A 24,280-nucleotide genomic window follows, 5' to 3' on the forward strand; every position below is an offset into this window, starting at 1 on the left:
TTAAATACCTAAACCTGTTCAAACTGGTTTTTCTGCTCTGTGGTACATAAATCTTAGGTGTTGAAACACTTGCATGTAGGCACCTCCAAGACCATGCAGCATCCACCTTTATTTATTTTTATCTAATTGAGGAAGTAGAATTAAAAATCCCTTAATCAGTTTGAAGCAATCTTTTTATAATTGCATAGAAAAAGGAAATGTGATCAATTCAAATAAATGTTTGCTGTTTAGGACAAAGATGGAGACAGAGCTGTTCACCATGCAGCATTTGGAGATGAAGGTGCTGTGATTGAGGTTTTACACAGAGGCAGTGCAGATCTGAATGCTCGAAACAAGCGCAGACAGACTCCGCTTCACATTGCTGTTAATAAAGGTCATCTGCAAGTTGTGAAGACTTTACTGGACTTTGGCTGCCACCCTAGTCTACAGGTGAAACAGATTTGACATGCATTTGCTTTTGTCTTCACACTAAAATGTTTATATAAATGTGGTGCATGGATGCTGTTTATAAATATGTCTAAAGGCTACAATCTGAATTGCTTTCTAGATCACTGCATATTTTATTTAAGTATAAAATACTTTTCTCCTTGCTTTACAGTTCATAAACAGTCAGATTAAATCTCCCATCTACTTGGAACTCCCTATTCTCCCTTACCAGTTATGACCTAGAAAAGAGACTTTACAACCTGAGTTGTAGGGTCAGCGTACTTACGATCATATAAAGTAAAAAAAAAGTTTGAGAGCTGACTTCATCAGTAAGAGTGGTCTTCCATCAGCTTCTTCTAAACAGGGACGTTTGAGAGCCTCAAATACCAGGTTTATATGAGGAGGGAAAAATGCATATACATATTGATTGGAAATCAGTGTAAACTGTGATACACAGCTATGATACTTAACATCTAGTTGGGAAGAGGTGTCAGGTGGGGTTCAACAGAAGTCTGTCCTGGATCTGATATTATTTATTATCTTCATTAATGACTTAGATAATGGAAGTGGGTGCATGCTTGGCAAATTTGCAGATGACACGAAGTTGGGTGAAGTTACAGACAGTCTGCAGGGTAGGGCTGGAATCCAGAGTGACCTGGAGAAATGGTATGCAGTCAGTCATCTGAAATTCAACAAGGACAAGTGCAAAATCCTGCACTTGAGATGGAATAACTGCATGCACAAATACAGACTGCCTAGGCTGCAGTACTGTGCAAAAGGAGGTGGGAGTTCCAGTGGACCATAAATCTGAATGTGAGGCAACAGTGTGCTCTTGTGGCAAAAAACCAAGACCAATACTAGGTAATCTTAACAGCAAATCAAGGCAAGTGATTCTTCCATTCTGGTCGGCACTGGCGAGGCCTCACCTGCAGCACTGGGTCCAGTTTTGGGGCTCACACTTGAAGAATGATGTGGACAGATTGGTAAGAACCCAGCAGAAAGTGACAGAAATTATTAGAGGCCTACGAAGCAATGTTTGAGAGAAGAAGAATGAAAAAACTAGGCCTATTCAGTTTGGAAGAGAGAAGACTGAAGGTGGATTTGATAAGTCTTCAAATGCCTGCAGGACAATTACAGAGAGGATGGAAATGGGCTTTTCTCTGAGGCCACAGGGGACAAGACTAGGAGCAATGACTTTTAAGCTGCAGCAGAGGAAATCTGGGTTGGAGATTAGGAAGTACTTTATTATGATGATCCTGGTCAAGCTGTGGAGCAGGCTGCCTAGAGAAGTTGTGATATCTCCATTGCTGGAGATTTTGCAGAGCAGGTTAGACAAATACTTGGCTGGGATTGTTGTCAGGGATGCTCCTGCCCTGAGCAGGGCTAGGTGGCTTCATGAGGTCCCTTCCAGCCCTACTTACCCATAGTCCTAAATAAAGTATGATGTTTCTTTAAAAAATAAAATAAAATGAGGAAGCTGAACAACCGGGCAATTATTCAGTGTGCAAGTTGTTGCCTGTGTGACCTATGTAAAATGCTGTAGTGAATCTTGGATAATGAGAAAAATTGAAATGTCCTGGTCAATGTAGGCACTCTGATTCACTGTTCCAGTCTGGATATCCTGTCAGACTAAAGACACCAGCAGTCTTCTGAAGGTGAACAGCTGAATAATAAAAGTAAGCAAACTTAGAGTAGTCAGTTTAAAAATTTAATGTTTAGTTAATTTGCTTGCATCTGGCTTACATGCATTACCTTTGTCTTGTATCTGACCTAGATGGGTTCCTTCAAACCTCAGCTTCTACTAAGCATTACATATACTAACTGACCTGTTGTATTCAGCCCAGTAATGGGATAAATGGATGAAATTTAATAGTCTGTGGTGTATAGGATCTAATGATCCTGTCTGGCCTTAAGCTCCTTGAATCTATGAAAAGTTATTTAGAGCCAGTGGAAAACATTCAGTATTTTCATAAGTTTCCATAAAATGGATGACTATTCACAACTCCAAATATGTTTTTGCAACTATGCAGGAGAATTTCAGAAAACCTTAGAAAACATCTTCTTCACCTAACCTACTCCAAAAGAGATCAACTCAAGAAGGAAATCAATACATGCTGCAACAATTTAAATAAGAGAAATCCGGCTATCTTCCCCAAAATTATACAATATATATGAAGAGACTGCCAAAGATTGTCTACAACATCTATTCAACATAAAAAGATATGGAACCAATTACTCCAGGAAGCAGAAACAATACCAGCACTCCAGCTTCATACTTGATGTCACTGAAAGAACCAATTAACCATCAAATATTATCAATCTCTCCACGCACATGCTTACTAAAGCTGAAAATTCTGTCCTCTCTAAAGGCCTGAATTTCTGTCAGGAAAAAATGCCCTAATAAAATACTACAGTGTGGAGGACTAGAAGAATTATTCTGTCTACTTTGCCTAAAGGAATATTTCCACAACCAAAATGAATCTGCTTCCAACAACATTCATCCTTTGACAACATCAAGGAAAAAATAACCCCAAAAAACCTATCAGACTGGACACCTCACTGGACAAAATTCCAAACCTTGAGTGCTATATTGACTGCTTCAGGGAAAAAAACAACAACACTTGCCACCATACAACCTCTCTCCCTCTCAGAGAGAAGAGCCATAGACTCTCTTAAGGTCCAACCACCAAATAATAATAAACTAGAAGGTAAAGGAGGAGCTATAGTTATCTTTAACAGCAAAGACTACATAAAAGAAGCCAAAAGACTACTCGGACACAATCTACTACAAAAAAACTAGAGGAAGATCCAACTCCCCTTTTTACCTTAAAACTCAAAACTATCATCGAATCATTTCCATCTGAACTACAAGAAAAACTACAAAACTTGATTTCCCCCCAGCCCACTACCCAACCCAGGGACTTATTGCATGCTCTCTAAAATCCACAAGCAAGGGAACCCGGGCACACCTATCATATCTAACCATGTAATCCTATCTGAGGAAATACCAGGTTTCATTGAATCCATCCTAAAACCTCTTGTCACCCAAAGAGTGAGTTTTGTCCAAGATGCAACAAACTTTTTATGGAATCTTAAAAATATAGACCACCTTCCCAGCAACAACCTTTTAGCCACCATGGATATTACCAGCTTATATACCAGCATCTCACACCAGGATGGCATCCAAACCTGTCTTACATATCTACAGGATCAAGATTACAACTGAGAGTACAGACCTAAAGCTATTACTGAACTTGTACACCTCATCGTCACGTATAACAACTTCACTTTCAGTAACCAGTACTTCCTCCAGACCATGGGCACAGTTGTGGGCACCAGAATGGCCCTACAATATGCCAACCTTTTTATGGGCTGCCTGGAAGAAGAATTCCTAAAGGACTGCACTATCAGACCCATATACTTAAGATATATAGATGGCATATGCATCATTTGGACTGAAAACCTGCAATCTCTGATTTGATTTCCATCAAATTCAGTAATCATCACCCGTCCATCAGACTATATCGCTTGAATACTCTAGCACCAACATTTCTTTTTTAGACACGATGATCAATATCCAGAATGGTAAAATACAAACCACCATATACAAGAAACCAACGGACCAACATACATATCTACACAGAACCAGCAATCATGCTAAACATACTAAGAAATCTGTAATAGACCACCAAGCCCTCCGATACCACTGAATTTGCACTTAGGAAAACACCTGCAGTTGTCACTTCACAAATCTCAAAAGGGCTTTCACTCAACAAGGACAATCTTCCAGAGAGAGAGATCATACTTTTGAAAGAGCCACCTAGATACCACATGAAGAATTGCTGCAGTACAGAAAGAAAATCCCCATGAATCACACACCATTAGTTATGATACACCATCCTTTCTTGGAACCTATACCGAAAATCCTCAAACAATTGCAACCCATACTAGAAGAAGACCTAGTTCTTAAAGAGATCTTCGTAGAACCATCTATCTTAGCCTTTAAACAAGCACTGAACTTCACCGACCTCATCACCAGAAGCAAACTTCTGTGGGCTAAAACACACCAAATGGATCCAGTCCATGCCAGGGCAAGAAATATAAAACCTGCCAACACATCTCCACCACTCCCACAATAACTACATCCCACAACCAAACCAATACCATTCCTGGATCTTATACCTGCACCTCCAGAAATGTAACATATCTCATCCAGTGCATTAAAGGCCCTGATGGAAAATTGTAGGAGAAACCAAACAACAACTGCATACCAGAATGAACTCGCACTGAAAATCTGTCAAAGACAAAAATACCCGATTATCTGTGGGGGCACATTTCTCATAAGAAAACCACTCTCGCTCCAATCTCTGTTATAATCCTCAAAGGGAATTTACAAAACGCTTGTCGCAGATGAGCCTACGAACTTCACTTAATCAGTCTACTGGATACAGAAAATCATGGACTAAATATAGACATTTATGACAGATTTATAACCTGCCTGCCATCATAACTTCAGGCACCTCCTCTACAATGTACTGGCTACTTTACATCACTATTTCCCCCTCCCCTGCCCCCCATTGTCTCTTACCCCCTCTGATTCCTCACTACCACATAGTTGCATTTTCCCTGGCCTGTATTGCTGCAAACTGGCTTCTGACCCATCCAGGAGACCACAGCACAACTGTAGACTCCCCCTCTGCCTGAAGAAGGAGGTTTGTACCCAAAAGCTTGCAAGGAAAATTTTCCAACTATTCAGGTGGTCTACTAAACTGAAAGATATCACATTTACCCAAAAAACCTTGTCTTCTTATTGCCATAAAAATTGTAGGGATAATGTCACATGTGTAGAGGAAGTTGCAGTCATCATTAAGAAATTGATTTCACTGAAGTAGATGAAAGTGCAGGAGATATATATGGGGTTGCATCTTCTCTTGAAATGTAGAAAGTAGACCCATAGTGTTAGCCAAATCATCATGTGATGAAAAATACACTTTAGTCTGTATACAGTAAATGTGAGGAGTTTGATCATTTGAAAAAATATCTTATTCATTCCATTTGCAGGTCATTTTATGCAAGTTTGCACAAGACATTTTTCCACTTTTGGAACATTACAGCTTTGTATGTGTGCCATTGTAACAGTACAAATACTTTTCAGAGTATGGTGGACTGCTAACACACGCAAATGAAATTCTGGTTCCATTTAAGTTAATGACAAAACACTTATTTATTTTCAAATATGGCCAGGATATCACCTTGTGCCTAAATCCAGAGAGTTTGTGCTTACGCAGCAACAGCATAAACTTACCTTTAAACTGTGACTTCACATAGACATTCCAAAACTGTGCATTTTACTTAAATTTTTGAGTTTTTAATACATTTTGTACAAATTTCTTCTGGGATGGAATAAATGTTTTTCTTCACTTAATTTGGATTTATTAGAAGTAAAACGGGTAAGATAAGATAAATGTACATTCCTAATTTGTTTTGGTATATACAGAACCATCTCTGGCACTTTATATTATCAAGTACTAGGAAAGTAGCCTTTTGCTAACTGAAAAATGGTATACTTCCCTTAAAATTATTTCTTTCTAAAAGCTTGTCATGTGGGGAATCTATTATTTTGCCTTGTTGATGCACTTTTCACTGGATGAGGTTTTTTCCTGATTTTTTTGTTAAAGAACACAGTATATCTCAGACATAAAGACAAAAATATTTGGTAATAGACTGGAATTAATTCAAACGATAGAAATGGCATTAATGAACTGTATTTCATTTGACTCTCCTAGTCTTGTTCAAGGCATTTTTTTTTCCTTCAGCTCTTCTGAAGATAGAGATTCATGGGAAACCAATTTTGTTTTTAGGATTCTGAAGGGGATACTCCACTCCATGATGCCATAAGTAAAAAGCGTGATGACATCCTGGCTGTACTGTTGGAGGCTGGGGCAGATGTAACTATTACAAACAACAATGGATTTAATGCTCTCCATCATGCTGCGCTAAGGGGAAATCCCAGGTAAGTGTTTTTGTTTCCGATTGTATAATGTTTGCTAAAAATAGTCTGGGGGAGGAAGGGAATTGTAGTATTAAGGTCAAGGAAACTTATAGTTGTCAAACAGCAGTCCCATTCTTATGTCATTTTCAGTTGCTCGTAACTTCTGGAAAGTTGAAAGGTATCCTGATGTACTTCTGCCTCAAAGTACTGTTTTTAGGGCAGATTTATTAGAAAAATGCTCCAGCTGTTTGACTATATGAAGGGAAGCTTGAAGGGGGAAGGAAATATTCTTCAAGTCACTTTTCTTTAACTCTTGGTTTTGTGCTATTTTTTAAGTTTTAGAGTTGAAACACCTGAGGGATAGAACTTTGGAATTTTGAAGGGGGTGAACCCTTATTAAAAGCCTTGAGTGTTCAAGTGGAAATTCTATTTGGAAGCAGGGAGGTTTTATTTAAATGCAAAGTACAGTTACAGTGATTGATAAAAAGTATTTAATAATCTGTTGAAGGAAGGAAGGTATGTGTATTCTGCCTGACTGACATGTACATAGTTAATGGAGATATTTACAATGTTGCATAGTGAGTGGTGGAGGGTCCCTAGGAATGGGATTGCAAGCTTGGTTGCAAATTCCCTTGCACATCTTTCGTTTTCTTAGCAACAGGGTGTGTACCTAGTGAAAAAAGTCATTTGTTGGCCTGATTTAACTTTTAAAGAATTTCCAAGGCTTTATAGTACACTTAAGAATTAGGCCCTTGGTTCAGATAATACCATGGATGCAGTTACATGAGCAACCTTAATTCTGCCCACTTGTATGATGGTTATTTCAGTCATTAGTTTCATCAGCTTTGGTCAGTATTTCTTCAGTAAAAGCATCATGTAGCTATAAAATAATAATTGTTGAATTTATGACAGTATTTAAGTAGCCATTGAGGTGACACATTTACTTTCATCCAATACAAAAAAATGTATAATCGAACACTTTCTGTGGTAGATCTGGCATTTTGCCTTCACAGCAGTTAATTCCATAATTGTTCATTTCAGGCATTATTTGTTGTGCTCAGTTACAGCATACTTTTTCTAATCTACAGTTAAATATAGTTTTTTTAGTTCTTGGTTTATTGCTCAGTTTAAATGAGGAGCTGTATGGAACATTTTCATTATATCATTGTTTACCTTACGGATAAATGACTTTTCCAGAGTTGTCAGGACAACAGTTCTTAGTAATTTCATATTCAGACACTTATTTCCTTTTGCGATTCCAAAATGCTTCCACTGATTTTCAGCTCATTGAATTTGGAAAAACAGGGCACCTCTACTGATGCAGGAGAAGAGAACTTAGCTTGACTTTCAGCTGAGTTGTTAGGGTGGATTATTAGAAAAGTCATTGTAAACAGCAATGTTGATTTTCATATAATAAACACAAAACTACATAATGCCACTTATAGCTATATTTATGAGTGGCACATTAAACCAGAGGAGGTAGATAAGTAGAAATGATGCTGTACTCAATAGGATAGATGACACCACTAGATTTTTCTACTGTGCTTATAGTTGTAGAATCTAAGGAAATGCTTCTAGGATTCAATCAGGATTTTAATATGCTCTTTTGAAAACATTTGCATCTATGTCGGAACTATGATTTCTTAATAAATCAATCACTGAACAGTACCATTTTCTCCCCATTTTTCCAGGAGACCAAGCCCTTTGAGAGTGTGGTACTGGACACACGGGTTCATCCCATCTATATTATGTACTGTAATTACCTGGAATTAGGGTCAAATCAGTATGCAGCTCAGTGAAACTTATTTTTGTTTTTTCTTATTGGTACAATGAAGCTATCTGTTCCCACAGTGAAAAGCTAACTGTTCCCGTAGGTTTTCCCCTCAATATTGGAATACATGCTTGCGGAAACGCATTTGGTAGCAACTGTCCAGAAATCACTTGCTGTCCGTTTATAAACTTGAGGGTACTCCTTGCTATAGTAGCCAAACAGTTAAATCAAACTGTCTGTATTTGGCAATAAGGTAGATTCTTTCTTTGGATATAGATTCTGCTGCACTTGCTCACGTCTGCTGCACTTACTCAAACCGCAAAGTAGTCTTTGCGGTTTGATTACTATAATCAGTTAGATTGCAATAATAAATCAGAATCAGCTCTAAAATGATGGTTCTCAGAGTATGCAGAACCCTTTCTGTATTTAAATGACAGAGGAAAACTATCCCAAATATAAATACATGAACCTTTAAGTGGTAACTAGGTACCACTGCTATAGGAGAGGAATGGTTAAATTTGGTTGGTATGTTAATCTTTTCTGAATATAATAAATTACTAGGCATTTAAAAGGAAATTAAATGCTTTATGCAAAATGCAAAAAATAGCATTTTGCTTTGTTAATGCAAAAAATAGTTTGAGTTAGGAGTTTGATGGGTTATTGCAAGAGTGGGTGGATGTTTTATATACTTGTATAAGAATATATTAATGGAAACAAGGAAAAAAGTCGCATTTAGTTTTGGAAGTTCCATGGTTTCTTATCTCTTGCCAGAATGCTGTTAGTCTAGGTTCAGTTTCTTTGAAAGTCCTATAAACTGTATTCACAATTGCTCCCTTCATTGTTCAGTTGATTTCATTGCCCTATTGTTAGCGTCCTTCTGGATGTAGCAACCTAGCTTCAGCAAGCACAAACCACCTAAAACCAGAGGCATGATACAAATATACTGACAAACTTGGCTTAAGTAGGCCATCTTAATCTGTATTAGTGGCAGTTTCCATGTGCCTTGAAGCTGTAACCTTATATAGAGAACACTGCAATAATCAAGCCTCAGGGTGACAAACAAAAGTAAGTGTGCCAGTGTATCAGAATGAAGGGTTCATCTTTTTGCTAAATATAGAGCATTTCATTCAGTTGTTTGGATCATAGGAATATGGGGCTGGGAGGGATCTCATGAGCAGGTTCATAGGAAAACAGCATTAGAAGAGACCTCATGAGCTCAGGGCAGGATCATCCCTGCCTAAACCATCCCAGCTAAATGTCTGACTAACCTTCTCTGGAAAATCTCCAGGGGTGGAGATTTCACCACTTCTCTAGGCAGCCTATACCACTTCTTGACAGCCATCACAGTGAGAAAGTTCTTCTTAATCTCCAACCCAGATTTCCTCTGCTGCAGCTTAAAAGCCATTGCTCCTAGACTTGTCTCCTGTGGCCTTAGAGAAAAGCCCATTTCCATCCTCTCTGTAATTGCCTGGCAGGCATTTGAAGACTTATCAAATCTGCTCTCAGTCTTCTCTCTTCCAGAATAAATAACCCTAGTTCTTTCACTCTTTTCTCCTAAGTGTTGCTTTCCAGGCCTCTGATCATTTTGTTACTCTCTGCTGGGTTCTTACCAATCTGTCCACATCCTTCTTGAAGTGTGAGGCCCAAAACTGGACCCAGTACTGCATGAGGAGGCCTCACCAGTGCCAACCAGAATGGAAGAATCACTTGCCTTGATTTGCTGTTAATAGTGCCCAGTATGCTCTTGTGTTTTTTGCCCCAGGAGCACACTGTTGCCTCACATTCAGCTTTATGGTTCATTGGAACCCCCGACTGTTTCTCTGCAGTACTGCATTCTAAGTGGTCTGTATTTGTGCATGCAGTTATTCCATCTCAAGTCCAGGACTTTGCACTTGTCCGTATTGAATTTCAGCTGACTGATTGTGGTTCACCTTTCCAGTCTCTCCAGGTCATTCTGGATCCCAGTCCTAACCTTCAGAGCATCTGCAACTCCACCTAACTTGGTATCGTTTGCAAATTTGCCAAGCATTCACTTGATCCCATCATACAGATCATTTATGAAGGTGTTGAACAATACTGTACCCAGGACAGATCCCTGAGGAAGCTCACTTGATACTTCCTCCCAACTAGACATTGAGACATTAATGACTGTTTGTTATGCATGATGATCCAGGCAGTTATATGTCCATGTTACAGTACTTCCCCTAATCTGTATTTCCTTAGTTTGTTAATGAGAATGTTATGGGAGATGGTGTCAAAAGCCTTGTTTAAGGCAATGCATGTCACATCCACTGCTCCCCCACATGCCCTGAGATTGACCTTATTATAGAAGGAAATCAAGTGGCTAGGCATGACTTGTTTTTGGTGAATCTGTGTAGGCTGTTCTTGATCGCCAGGTATCTGGGTTTTCCATTTGTAGTGTAAAAACATAGTAAAACCTGGATTTTCTCATTTTAAGGAGAAAAACTCAGAAAACAGTGGGTTTCCCCTTGCAGGCTGGGGAGAATGGGAGAGGGCGGTCAGGCAGGGATTGCTGCGTGCATGTGCTTGTTCACACATCCACATGGCTGCCAGGCAGCCTGGAGAGCAGCTTCCCACAAGTAAGTCTTTGGGGGTGGGAGGGAGAGAGGGGAATTGAGGCCTCCATAGTGAGGGAGGGAAGGAGTTGGGCAGAGCTAGGGCTAAGACTTGGGCTGGGGCTGCTGCCTAGCTGGGGCAGTGTATGGGACTTGGGGGCCTGTGGTTGGAATGTACAGCTGCAGGGAGCAGGATGGGGCTGTGGGCAGCTCGTCCAGGGGGTCAGGCAAGGGGCCTGGCTCCCTGCCACTGCATGTACTCCCAGGGGTGGCCATAGGAGGCATGCAGCCCCCAGATTTGTGTGTAGGGTGGATGCAGGTTTCCCACTGCAGACTTGGCACTCCCAGCCCTCCCCCTGGGGCCTCTGTAGTCTAGCAGGCAGGACTCGGTGTGCCAGGGTAGAGTGGGGAGCTCCACGCCACCATGGTGAGGCATCCCCTGGCCACCCAGCAGCAGTGGAGATGGCAGTGTGGAGTTGTGCCCCTCGCTGCTACTAAGTGGGCAGGGGGAACTTCATCATGGTGGCGCGGAGCTCCCAGTGGTGGCAGTGAGCTTCCCTGCCCAGCCCTGTCTGCCCTGCTGGACTGGGTCCTTCCTGCTGAGCTGTTGAGGCCCTGAGGGGAGGGCGGCAGGGTGGGGAGCCCCGAGCCCACAGCAGGCAGCGCACATGTGCCTGCCCCCCACAGGCTGTGCTCCAGCTGTGCCGCCTATGGTGGAGGGGGAGCCGGGTTTTGCTCCGCTGCAGCAGCTGCTGCTTCCCACTGGTGACAGGCACGGTTCAGGTGCTGCTAGAGGGGGCCAGGGGCTGCAGACCCAGGCCCTTGGCCCCATAGCCCTGGCAGCTGGGGGTGGGGGGCTGTGGTTGCGGAGTGACTCCAGCAGGGTTGGGAGGGGGTCTGTAAATGGGGAGTGAGGGGCACCTACAGGGCTGTGGGTGGGGAGTGAGGGGCACTGGCAGGGCCCAGGGGGCTGTGGGTTAGGAGTGAAGGGCACCAGCAGGGGTGGGGGGCTTTAGGTGTGGAGTGAGGGGAAATGGCATGGGCAGGGCACCAGCATATCGGGGCTGCTCAGCACCACAAAGTGAATGTGGGGGGGACAGCCGCAGCTGGATCTGTGTCCTGGTGAGTGAAGGGGGAACTCTGATTTTCCACGATAAACTCAATACCAAATGCCAAAGTTTATAGGCATTTAGAATTTATTTTATAATAGTAAGTTTATAGATGTGCTTGGGGGAAGAAGGGGTGCTTTAATTAGAGCGGCTCTAAGAACCACTCTAATTAAAAAGCCTGGCACGTTATGTGTATCAGCATCCCTGTACTGAAAAATGGCAGCGGGGGTGCTTTAACTACAGCTCATTGAACAAGTTTTAATTAAAAACACCCCTGCTGCCATTTTTCAGTGCAGGGATGCTGATGCATGTGACGGCTGGAGTATTTTATAGCGCGGTAATCACCATCAAGTCTGATCCGAGGTTGTAATTACAGCAAGTTGGAGGCGCCTGTCTGCACGTGTATAGGCACCCATAGTGATTCAGGCACTGGTAGGGTTCCAAATTGCTTTAAAATGGTAAATATATCAATAAAACATTGCGTTTAACTGATACATATGTATGTAGTGGTGTTTCATTTTAATCACAGAAAAATGCAGATTTGGGATTTTTAATTAGAATTTGCCATTCTTAAACAGAGAAAACCAGGTTCCCAGCTGATCACCTTGTTCTTTTAGGTGCTTCAAAAGAGATTCCTTGAGAACCTGCCTTGTGATCTTTGGAAGTATTGAGCTTAGGCTGACCGGTCTGTAGTTCCATGAACATCCTTCTTCCCTTTCTTAAAGAAGAGCATTATATTTACCCTTTTCCAGTCACCTGGGGCCTCACCTGACCTCTATGAGTTCTCAAAGAGGTTAGCCAGTGGCTCTGAAAATACCTCAGCCAATTCCTTCACTGCACTTAGTATGTATCCCATTCAGCCCTGCCAACTTTGAAAGCATCTAGCTTCTTTAAGGAATCTCTAACCTGTTGTTGTAGTACTCTAGACTGTTTGTCTCCTTCCTTATCTTTGCTGACAAGCATGCTCGTCATTTGGTTAGCTGATCCTGTTTGTGAAGACTTAAGGCAAAAAGGCATCTAAAAAGCAAATAAAGTTGTAGAAAACTTACAAAAAAGATTTCTGGACAGTTGTTACCAAGTGGGTGTTGGAGGCAACTGGGTGCCCTGTACAACCCTTGCACTAGACTCCATGCCAAGTTCTAAGCCTTAGCAGGCAAACCTCTTCCAAAGCAGCCATGTATATGTATTCTGCTAGAGTTTTCAAATATGTCAGCACATTATTAGGTCTTTTCTACATGTTTCATCTGTTGTGCAGTTACCTAGTTAATTGCACAATTAATTTAGACTGGCAAATTTAACTATGGCACCTTTAAAAACAGGTCCAACCAGATATCAGAAATGTGTAATAACTTTATCGCTGGTTTCTATCCAGCTTTACTTTGTTCCTGTAGTCTGTGTCTCTGTGGTTGGGAGACACCAACTGCTGTGATCTCCCAGCCATCGGGGTGCACCCCACAGCTGCCAGGGCTGAGACTCCTGTGACTCAACCCTAAATGCACCCCATACATATCTGGGGCGCAGCTGGGGCTGAGTTCCATCAACTGTGAGACTCACAGCTGTGGGAGCTTGTTATTTGCTGGTGCAGTGGAGCCCAGGGCAGCAATCCTGGGCTCCCCTTGTACTGGGAATAAGGTGTGATATGATCTTATGCTGGATCTCACAATTGTGCTTCCTGCCATGTACATGTGGCATGACAGGATGTGCAATTGTGTGGATCATGTATTAGGATCCCTGCACATGTAAAGGGACCTTTAGTGGTATTAAACCTAATTGATCTAAGATTTGGCCTACACATTTGTTCCATCTACTCTAAGCTGTTAAAGCTGCTGTGTGTGTATTTTTCTCATTTTAATGCTTTAGTGCTTTAAAGAAGGCCAGTGCCCTATGACCCCAGACAGGCTAATCGCTAGAAACTAAACAGACTTGGAGATAAGGCACAAGATTTCTGGAGACTACTAGAGAAGTTCTGTCATGACTTTAAGTAATCTTTCAGAAAATTAATTACTTGTGATCCTAGTGGTAGTTGAGTTAGTAAAGCAGTATCTTGATTCTTAAAATTGAGGTCTATCTTCTTGAAGAAAAAGCTCTTTGATTAACATTCTTCAGTGAGGTATTTAGAATTGACCCCATAATAGCCTGAGCTCCTTTTTCTGACTTTCACCAGTAGGGAGGGTTAAAACATCTGAATATCAGGGAATGAAATTTGAGAAATGTTCCACTCCCCTCCTCCCTGCTATCCTGTGTCTGCCTCCCAACTTCCCTCTCCCCAGCCCCTGATTTATTTGGGCTGTCACTTTGAATAGAATTAACAGAACAATGCTGTACCAGCTTGGGTGGCTCATAAAAAAATTGCCAGTTTAGGTGCATCACCATTTGGTCACAGGCATTAGATGCATACTGTGTTGTAATTATAGTACAGCTTTCATCTTGATGGTCTCTTACTGAGGATTTTTCAGGTTTATAAGTTAAGATAAGCATAGCTGTACTCTGATACAGTTATTCTATATCTGATATATTTAGTTGCATTGAATTTGCAAGATTATAATCTGTTGATGTCAGTGATATTCTTTATCCGATCTATGTTTATTTCTGAATGCTTTCTTTTAAATGCTTTAATTTGGTCAAATCACTCTAATTCTAAGGTTTGGATATCAAGTATTGAATGATAGGAAAGTAGTATGTAGCTTAAGTTTAGATATTTAGGAATTTGCCTGTTTTATTTTTCTATGAGAATATGATTGTACAGTAAATTTTTAATAGGCATAATGTGTTCTGTGAAGACTGCTGTGATGTACGAGTGAAGGAACAGCAATAGGTACAAGATGAGAGTGTTGAGCTTTTTAGAAATGTGTAAAACTGCACGAAAATTAAATGCCATACACTTATTTTTTAAACGAAGAAGTGTGGTGCTAAGATGAGGAAAAATAAGTTTGAGATGAATGAAGTGTGTAAAAAGCTGCAGTTCTGGTAAGTAGACAATCTTGGTAGTTTAGTGTGTATAAATTGGCTGGATTGTTGCACACTAATTGGCTTCAGACTTTTGCCAAAGATTCTGAACCTCCTTGATTGAGGTTGCTTAAAAAAGTCAGATATTGTCTCTGACACTTAGCCAGTTTTTTCTAGATATCAAATAGAAACCAAAATAGACTGTAAGATTCTGAAATGACTATAATTATGGCTTCAGTCAACTCCTTGAGGTCTACCTGGTGGGTATTTCATTTGTCTTTACACAGTCTCAGCAGTCTTGAGGCAGCTTACGGAGAGAGCTTCATTCATAGTGTAATAATAACTTAAGTTTGATGTCATATTTGCACAAAATACCTGAATGTTCCTTATATGGATGACTGTACTGTTGAACAGCCATGCTACCAGTTTCTTCCAGGAATAATTAAAAGCTAAATGACTAATTAGGCTTCAACCTGGAAGAGACGTTGGATGTGGGAGTAAGCATCAGATTTGTATGTAGTTCTCTAGTAAAGTGGCATGTCATTTTGTGGAGACAACTAGTTTGTGCACAAACTAGTAATTGCGAAATTATAAAAAGGAGTTGGTAACCCTTTTCCAATTAATATTTTGTGTTTTGTGAATTTGCATTTCTTCACATTGTTATATTCCAGTCACTTCATAGCGGTTTAAGTATTGAACTAGTTGGTGATGGAATTTTATTCTTTGGTAAATTATTGGAGAAATGTGTTTTCTGAAAAGGAATGCTATAATTTTTCTTCTTTTTTTTTTTTAGAAGCATGAAAATGGTTTTCTGATTTTATACATCATAGAGTAAATGCAGATAAGTAATTTGAGGAGTTCAGTGTAAAAGGCAGGTACCCCTGAAATGGGGTATTAAGTACAGAAGTAAGTTTTAAAATGCTTTGGAAGGAGACATTTACTTCTAAAGTGGAGTGTGGGAAGACATATAATTTCAAGGTTAGACCCATAATTAAGTAGCAAATTAGAGTGTAGCAGTGAGGTCAATGATAGGTATTATCTTTAAATAGTATATAATATGCTCCGCATGTATGAGATGCAAACACAGTTGTTACCCTGAGGAGTTAGTCTCAGTAGTGCAATATCCCTGTGAAGTAGGGTATGGCCCTAGAGTACTTTTGTAAAAGCAGCTTACATCCCCATTTTTTAAAACAAGGTTTGAGAGAACCTTAAAAAAACCCAGAAGCAATAATAATTGAAAACTGAATTTATTTGCCTACACATTTTTTTTGTAGTGAAATTATCACAACGCTTTTCTCTTGAATCAGAACGGAGAGTGAAACACCAGCAACTGTTTACATAGAAATATAGCTTCTGGAATTGTGTTCAACCTACAAAATGCCTACTCTTAATTCGTTCAGAAGAGTTTAAGCATGTTCAAAGTGGTTATATCATCAGCTTTGCAATTACGTATGTGCTAATAACCATCACTGAAAATATTTGATGTCCTGTAGTGATCAATGCATAGCTACAGCTGGTTGAAGGGGACCAAATCCATTGAACAGGTGATTTGGTTCCATTTTACCAGCTTTAGCAAAGCATTGGAGTGCAGGCAGCCAATAAGTTTATTTCATAACAAAACAGCCCCAAGTTTCCTTAGCATATGCATATAATTTTACAGAGTATATATGACTTTTTCTTCAGAGATAATTATACACATCTACATTTGCGTTTAAATTTTTAAGTCATTCCACATAACTCGATTTAGGGAGGACAGGAATGAAAGTTATACCAGAATGGCTTGTATAATCTACCAGTTTATTCTTGCAGTTTTATAAACACGGTTTTTAGAACTGGTAGATTGGCCTAATAATACTGTACAGTTACAGTATTACCTTCTGACTAATTCCAGAGTACTGAATAGCTGTATTTTTTTGTGTAAAATAACATATAGTAATTATCTTTTATCATAAGAAATCACATTGGGATAGGCATGGTATTTTAGTTTACCCGTTGCTGCTGTTTTTCATGACAGTTGGTTAACACTAATAACAGATCGGGTTGGGTTGTGGGAAGAGGAGTATCTCAGGCCCTCAGTTATAAATGTCAGATGGTCTTAATGCTTTTTTTAGCATATCCCTGGTCAGGATATCCTTTAGAAATTCCGACGTTTTAGTGTAACACAAGGAGATTTTTTTTACATGTTTCTCTTTGTGTACAAACTCCTAATGCAAGCAAACAAAAAACAGCTAAAGCAATGCCTCTGGCTTCTGCTAGATGAAGGTCCTTAGCACAACTTATAAAAGGCTCTGTAAATGTGCTTATGATGTAGGCATTGTCTTGCAAGGTGCTGATTAGTGGTGGTAGATGAACAGGTGATGCTTGTATTTGAAAGACCTGTTGTACTTTTGCAAGGGGGTGGGAGAGCTGCATCAATTCAAACTATGCCCTAATAATGCACTGTGTCAAGTATAGTGTGCATCTGTTTGTGATGTCTGATGTTGGTGATGAGATTTATGTAAATATATTCTTTACACCATGTATCCTAATAGAAACATAGCAGGTGTGCCACTTGGACTTAAGCAGTAAAGACTGCCATAAAACTGGTTGCTATTTTTACCGGTTATACAGGAACTGTTTTACAGATCCAGCTGCTCAAGTGTGCTTTTGGATGGCAATACAGTTTAGTGTACTGGCCATATCGGGGCAAAAAATGGCCATGGAAAAAAGTAGTGTAGCATTTGATAATGTCAGCATCTGTTATCCCTGTCAGTCACACAGTCAAAATGTTTGAGTTACAACTGTGTCAGCAGATGCCCAGAGTTCAATGTGTGCTCAGTTAAAATTGAACAGCTGATCTAAGTGATGGATGTGACATTTTAGAATGACTGGGTATATATTCTTAGACAGATATTAACGAGAACTAGCAAGAAGCAATATCAACATAATTTTAACTTTTGTATGACTTTCAGAATTGTCATTTTGTTTCAGAATAGCCTTGCAATGCTATACTGACAAGGCAGGAAAGTATACTGCATCCAGTGGCTCATTATAAAAAAAACCTTTCAAACTAAATGTGTGCTTTTGGAAAGTTAGTCTTAAAACCAGATTATTGCAGGCATAAAGAAGGACAGCTTCATAGAAATAAATGATGTTACCCTCTCTTACTCCAATAGTAAAGCTATTAGCTATGAGTCTAAAAGCAATTTGGTGCTACCAACGTAAGTAACATTACGACACCCAGTAGAGCTACTATAGTTTAGTTTGTTTCCATTATAAACCAGCTTGTAATATGCATGTTATAGTTCCATAGAGACTGCATGCCAAAGAATCTGTTTATAAGAGAAATAACTTGCAGACAAATTTATTAAAAGTATTTTATGAAAACAACTATATTAACGTAAAACTATTTGTAAGAATACTTCTTTGTAATGTATATAATTATTCAGTTTTAGTTAAACTCTTAAAAAGCTGGCAGTTTTATTCATAATATTGTCTATTAACTTTTGGTACGTTATAGGAATTAAAATATTTCAGTTGAAGAATTCACACTCATATTTTTTAAAGCACTTTTATCCATTGTTAGGTCCCTTGTATTTGAGAGCTTCTCCCCCATCACCTGATTCAAAATGACCCCAGAACTTAAAGTATATAGCAACAAATCAATCTCTGTTAAATTTGCCTGTTTGTCTCAAGCAGATATAATATGCAAGGGACTGATGTTTAGAGACTGCTGTAATATCTGTACACAGTTAAGCTGGTGAAACAAGTCAATCCTTCTAGATATTTTGGTGTTGAACAGTTTTAGTTGGAGGATATCTTGGGGTATTTTGATTAATTTTAGAAGTTAATTTCAAGTTGATTTCAAGCGTTACCATTTTGTTACTTTTCATATGGTTCTGGCAGTTAGAGCTTATTGGTCATTTCATAGTTTAAAACCAAGTCAAAGGAGCATTACTAAGGTTAATGTTCTTATGTAATTCAGAATTATTTATCCCTTTTTAAAGTTTTTAAAGTACATTTTTCAGAAAAGCCTAAAGCCTGACCTGGCAAATTACTGTCTCTAAATAGTAACCTGTAGTTCTTTGTTTTTTGTTTAGGAATCTCTCAATAGCTTTAATCCACTGACTGGCAGCAGTGGCCTAGAAATCTCTGCATTGTCACTTTCCATGCATAAACCTGACACTGCATTTTGTTTCATTGAAGAGCTCAGCCAGCCTTCAATGTTGATTTGGAAGAAGACCAAATTTTAAATTTCAAATATCAGACTTATGTGATATCATTATTTAACATTCTGGTAACTTTTCAGTTTTGGGTTATGAAGCAAAAGCTCTTAACCTCAAGCAGCTTCTTAACACTTCGTTAATTACTATTTAACAATTAAGACATACGTTTGAGAACTACTGAAATCAGAGCAAGTTCTGCATGCTTAAGATGCTAAAATAATGTCTTGCATCTAATTAGATCATTAAGGGAAGCCTGATTAATAAGAAACTAAATGTGGATGTAATAGATTTTAAGAAGAATTGGTCTCCATTGATTTTTTTCCAGATAAGCTATGCTTTTGTATCTAGTATGTTCTAATGAATATTTGCATTTTTAGTTTGTGTTGCCTTTAAAAAATGAAAACACCAAGATTATATACAAAACTTATATGCAACCAAAATAGAGCTTTCGTAGCAGCTTGCTCTGTTAAGTGACTTGGGATAACATTTAATTCTTTTCAATTTGTAAGCAAAAAATGTGTTACAGCAACAGTAGCATGTATCATCTGACCCTCACCAAATTAATTTACTTTGTGAAAGTAACTCAGGAAGGAGACCTGTTTCTTCCAGCAGCTGTTTTAGTTTCCTCTTACTGGTTGTTCAGTGCCTGCCAAAAATACATACTTCTTTACATTCCATAGCATTGTATGTTCATATGGGTACATAAAGAAGTATGTACTCTGGGCAGGTATACAGCTATCTATCAGAGGAATCTGCAAAGTATTTTGCTTCCTTGTCCTTCTATTAATCAAAATGCAGGTTGTTCCTTCTTTAGAAAAATAACCTTACAATAAACTTGTTTATAAGCTAATATTATTACTAAGATTTACAATACAATTTACCTGCAGAGTGGCTTAAAGTCTATTACAGTTCATTGTTCTGTGATGACATGAACACTTGAAGCACTTATCCCAATTTTTGGTTGCCTCTTGCTGTTCATTCTGGCTGGCCAGGTTTGAATGAAGAGTTGGATCATTGATGGGTAGCTTTGCAAAGTATTTTCCTGGAGTGGATAGTTGTATTCCACCATAAGAACTTCAACTTTCTGTGAGATCTTCTCTCAGGCTTCCATGCTGGTATATGGTTTGTATCTAGTATCCTGAAGGGAAGTATAAACTCATCTAATATGAAGATTATCTTGCCTTCCACCTTACCCCTCATTCCCCCACCCACTTACAACCCCCCAAACAAAAACTTCCTGTCAACTTTTCCCAGGTCTAGTTATCACCTTTCTGCTGCAGATCCAATAGTTTGTTGTTTTTTTTTCTTAAAAAGAAGAAATCTCCCAGAGTGCCAGTGAGCCTATTGATTGAAAAGATGATGACATTGAATTTATGGGGGAGGGGGGAAACTATTTGGGCTGTAAGCAAGCTGTAGGTCACATGTGAAAGCTAGTACTTGTTCAGCACTTCTGGAACAATTTTTTTTTAACTTTGTATAGTCACTCACCTGCTTCAGTCAGAATCTCTTCTGGGCTTGCAATATCAATGACAATTGACATAAACATTAAATGTACATGTGTTCTCCATTTCTCATATTCTATTATCTGTTTAAGATGCAAGGACATCTTGTAATGACCAGTGAATAGTCAGTGTGCTGGCCAGGTTTGACTTTTAAAGACCTGTCAGATGTAGATTATATTTCAAGAGTTTATTTGAGTTATTGAGTACACTTTATCTTTGTGGTGTTAGAAAGGATAATTTGAAATAGGTGTAACAATCAGTGAATTTAAAAGCCCTAAGCAAAGGGGAGAGTAGAAGAAGTAAAATTTCTGCAGCCCATGACAAAAACCTAGTGCAGCTGATAGAGAGCAAATCAGAGTGTAGCAGTAGCTAGCACAGTACTACAAGGAGAAACAGCAATGCAGCATTAGAATTACAGCATGCACATTGTAGGTTTTTAACTGGGTTGTTTTTGTGTACATCTAAGATATAAAACACTTTGAAAATCTGACTTAAAATATGCTTTGGAACTAAGCACTGAATTATCATATTATTGACCAGGTTTTTAAAAGCAGTTCTAGTTGTGACTTGCACAGGAAGGTAAGGATGTATTCCACTAACATTAACTATTACTTTAATGTTCAGAAATCAATGCATGGTAATAAAATTCCTTGAGTACATCTGAGATAGGAGATCTTTCTCAAACAAGTTTTTTTTGCCATGAAATTTGGACTAAGCTATTGTTGTTTACTCTTAAGCCTGCTCTTTACACTACAAATGCTTGATACTTCAACACACTGAAATTAAGCTGTGCCCAGAGTAGAGGGGTTAATATTACAATAAAAACAATCTAGTAAATAATAGCTATGCATGCAGAAAGTCATAGGCATCCTTTAAACGTGCAGAATAAGGCAGGCCTCCTGATGTTCTATTACCTGTAAGCTTAGTATCATGCAGCATTTGCAGTTGGAAGAGAGGTAATGACCTAGAGACACATCAGCAGCAGCCATCTCATCCTGAGTGTTCGTTCACTCTATTCGCTGATTCAGCTCTTCGTTACATGGGAGGGGGGAGCAAGGAGGGATGTGTCCGTGAATTCAGTACCTTATCACTTCAAATAGATAAAAACTTAAAAGCAAAATAGTGTGAACAGTGATGCCTGATTGGCACCTGCTGCTTTTCTTGGAATGTATAAAATGTGGATGATGTTGCATAGAAATTGTACCTTGCGCCTGGTGGACTGAGAATTAAGTGTCCAAAGATGGATGCTAGGAAACCAGGGAAGGTGAACTTAGCCCATTGTTAGATTAAAATAATCAGAGGAAAAAAAAGTTGGAGTGACTTACAAAACAAGCAGCAGCCCCCCTCCCCCAGCAAATATTTGATTTCTTCTAGTTCCTTAGACATTGCACTGCATCTTTTCTTGCTTGAAGTTAAATTTCCAGGCTTAACTGTAGGCAGATCTGTGTTGAAGCTACTTTCCATCTTCAGAGGTCAAGTCTCTTAGCGCGAGGTCAGGGCTCTCACATGCACAATATAGAAGAGACTAACTGTATTTCCCACTCAGGGCAGAAGCAAAACTGTTACAGCTTTATAGGCAGCTAAGCATTTGAAACATGCACTCCCAGGCAAACAGGCTGTCTTGTGTCTCTCTCTTCCCTGACCATATTTAGTCAACCATTGCAAAAAATAGTCTCTCAGCTGTCGATTGACGATCCAGAAACTGAGGGAGGCTCTATCTTGCTCTCTGCCTATTGATTGTTCATCCTGGAGTTCCAGTGCTGCTTAGCCATTTGTTCTGATATTTTTTAGCACTGCCAAATAAAGCGGTCTCTCATGTTTCCACTTACATTTCCCAGATTTGCACTGAGCTTGCGCTGCTACTAGTAAAGCCTGATGCGGCTGCCACTATACTTAGCAACACTGCGGAGCAAAAAAGAAAAAAGCTCTGCAAGTAGCAAGACACAAGGTCTTTAGGCAGATATAAAACAATAAATAACCCTCTGTGGCCACAACAGATTGTGTAACTTCTTGATCAGCAAAAATGCTATGAATATTAAATTGCTTTTTAGTCTGAGGCCTGAGTAGCCTTGTTTAATTTCATAGCTTTTTAAGTTTTGCCTGCTGATGTTAAATTTTACAAATACATTTTGTTGCAAGTGTTTGCCTGCAGATGAAAGCAGAGTCGGAAATTAAATAAATTTCGGTTAAACAGTGAATGATTTTTATACTATGGATTATAAGTCTTTACAATTGCTTTTTTTGAATTAACAGTTTTTCAAAGTAGCGGCACTGCAACTGAAGAAATGTTTTTCAGGAATAGAAAATTTAAAACATAAGACTCAGTCTGAAGGTCTGATTTTTGATGCATGCAAGCCATTTGTAATAAGGTCACTACTGATACTTTCACAACTTGGAAGCTCATTTTTGTGTATTAAAATAGAGCAGACAATATATTTCTTTAGGAGTAACAGAGCTAGAATAGTTGACATCTATTGCCAGTTTAGACAGTGTTATACAATACTTAGTGATAACTGAAGCCAAAGTAATTCACTAAAACCTTCTCTTATGTCTAGACAAAAATCTTTTTGTAATGGTGTATTTCTGAATCCCAAAACACAAAATATAATTTTAAAAGCAGCAAGGAGAAAAGAATAATTGCAAAGCATAATGAACCAGCGGCTAATGCAGAGCTAAATTTAGCTTCACAAAAGTAGGAAATAGTTTCATTATTAACTTCTCTACAGGTCCGTAACTGTTCTTGTTAATACTTGGAGTCATGGTATTCCAAGATATAAGGGTTGAAATGCAAAATACTGACAATGATGGGATTTAGATTGGTTCTGTACCATGGTTGAGGTTGTAGCTAAGCTTTTCATTGTAAATCCAATGTCTTACCCATCAAAATTTGGGGCAGCATTAGCCTCTTCAAAATGCGGACATTGTTTGGGCCAAAGTTAAGTTAGAAATATCCTGTAGTGTCTCTAGGCCTGCTAATGTTTACTTGAATTGTATACGTCATTCTTCTTTAGGGTGCTTTCCTTTAAGCGTATTTGTAGTAGTTTAAAAAAAGAGGGGTGGGGTTGGGGAATCTTTGTGGTGAAAAATAGAAAGAAACCTGCTACTTGATATCCAGAGCACAGCACCATGATTAATTGATTAGATGAAAATTAGAGGTTAACATTTTAAATATAAACGTTATCATGGATCACTGGCTTTGGGAAACTTAGTAGAGAATGTGAAATAAATGCTTAAACACCCAATATTACATGTCATACTAAATACTCTAGCCATTTTCCTGGCAGCTAGACCTCGACACACAAACTTTGCAAAGACCGTCACTGTTCTCCACTTCATTTTATAACCTCAGCAATGGAAGAGAGATGACTTACCAGCTTCTCTGTATTTTGCTTTTCTTGTTTTTAAGTGGACTGCACATTTCTTTGATAAAATTCAGATTTAGCATTAATCTAGTTCAGGGCTATCCAGTTTCCAAAGGGCCATGAGCCACATGGCCCACAGCCTGCACCAACAGGAGCTGCACAGTGTGCGGGCAGCACTAATTAGAAGTTATGGGTCCCTGGGTGGGCAGGTGCTTCCCCATACAGTGCAGCACTTGGCCTCACCTTCAGCTACTTGCTGGCTCCCTGGGGCACTGTACTACATGGGTGCTCCATGTTTCGAGCTGTCCTGGCGTTTGTGCTATTCTGCCCTGCTCTGTGGGGTACAAGCCTGCAGCAGGGGTGAGCCGAGGAAGGGAGAGCCCTGAAACCT

The 24,280-nt window shown here is 39.3% G+C and overlaps 1 protein-coding gene and 2 long non-coding RNA genes across 6 annotated transcripts in view; 2 read left to right on the forward strand and 1 right to left on the reverse strand.

The window, feature by feature from the left end:
* MIB1 (mindbomb E3 ubiquitin protein ligase 1) overlaps nucleotides 1–24,280 on the forward strand; it is a 159,041-nt gene that overhangs the window by 63,777 nt on the left and 70,984 nt on the right. For all 4 annotated transcript variants that reach the window (XM_019526144.1, XM_019526134.1, XM_019526154.1 and 1 more), the window contains exons 11-12: nucleotides 232–429; nucleotides 6,288–6,439. In XM_019526144.1, the coding sequence (XP_019381689.1) occupies nucleotides 232–429; nucleotides 6,288–6,439 (350 nt within the window). The remainder of the gene's footprint in view (nucleotides 1–231; nucleotides 430–6,287; nucleotides 6,440–24,280) is intronic.
* LOC109303844 lies at nucleotides 16,930–22,244 on the reverse strand. The gene is made up of 2 exons (XR_002099243.1): nucleotides 21,853–22,244; nucleotides 16,930–20,163 (listed from the first exon to the last, which is right to left on the reverse strand). It is a non-coding gene; the product is annotated as an uncharacterized LOC109303844 (long non-coding RNA).
* LOC109303839 overlaps nucleotides 19,532–24,280 on the forward strand; it is a 10,544-nt gene continuing 5,795 nt past the window's right edge. The window contains exons 1-2 of the long non-coding RNA XR_002099240.1: nucleotides 19,532–19,544; nucleotides 21,112–21,114. This is a non-coding gene — a long non-coding RNA (uncharacterized LOC109303839). The remainder of the gene's footprint in view (nucleotides 19,545–21,111; nucleotides 21,115–24,280) is intronic.

This window comes from Gavialis gangeticus, unplaced genomic scaffold, assembly GCF_001723915.1.
Source record: "Gavialis gangeticus isolate Ggan-Ray unplaced genomic scaffold, GavGan_comp1, whole genome shotgun sequence".
In the NCBI taxonomy this organism is placed as follows: Eukaryota; Metazoa; Chordata; order Crocodylia; family Gavialidae; genus Gavialis; species Gavialis gangeticus.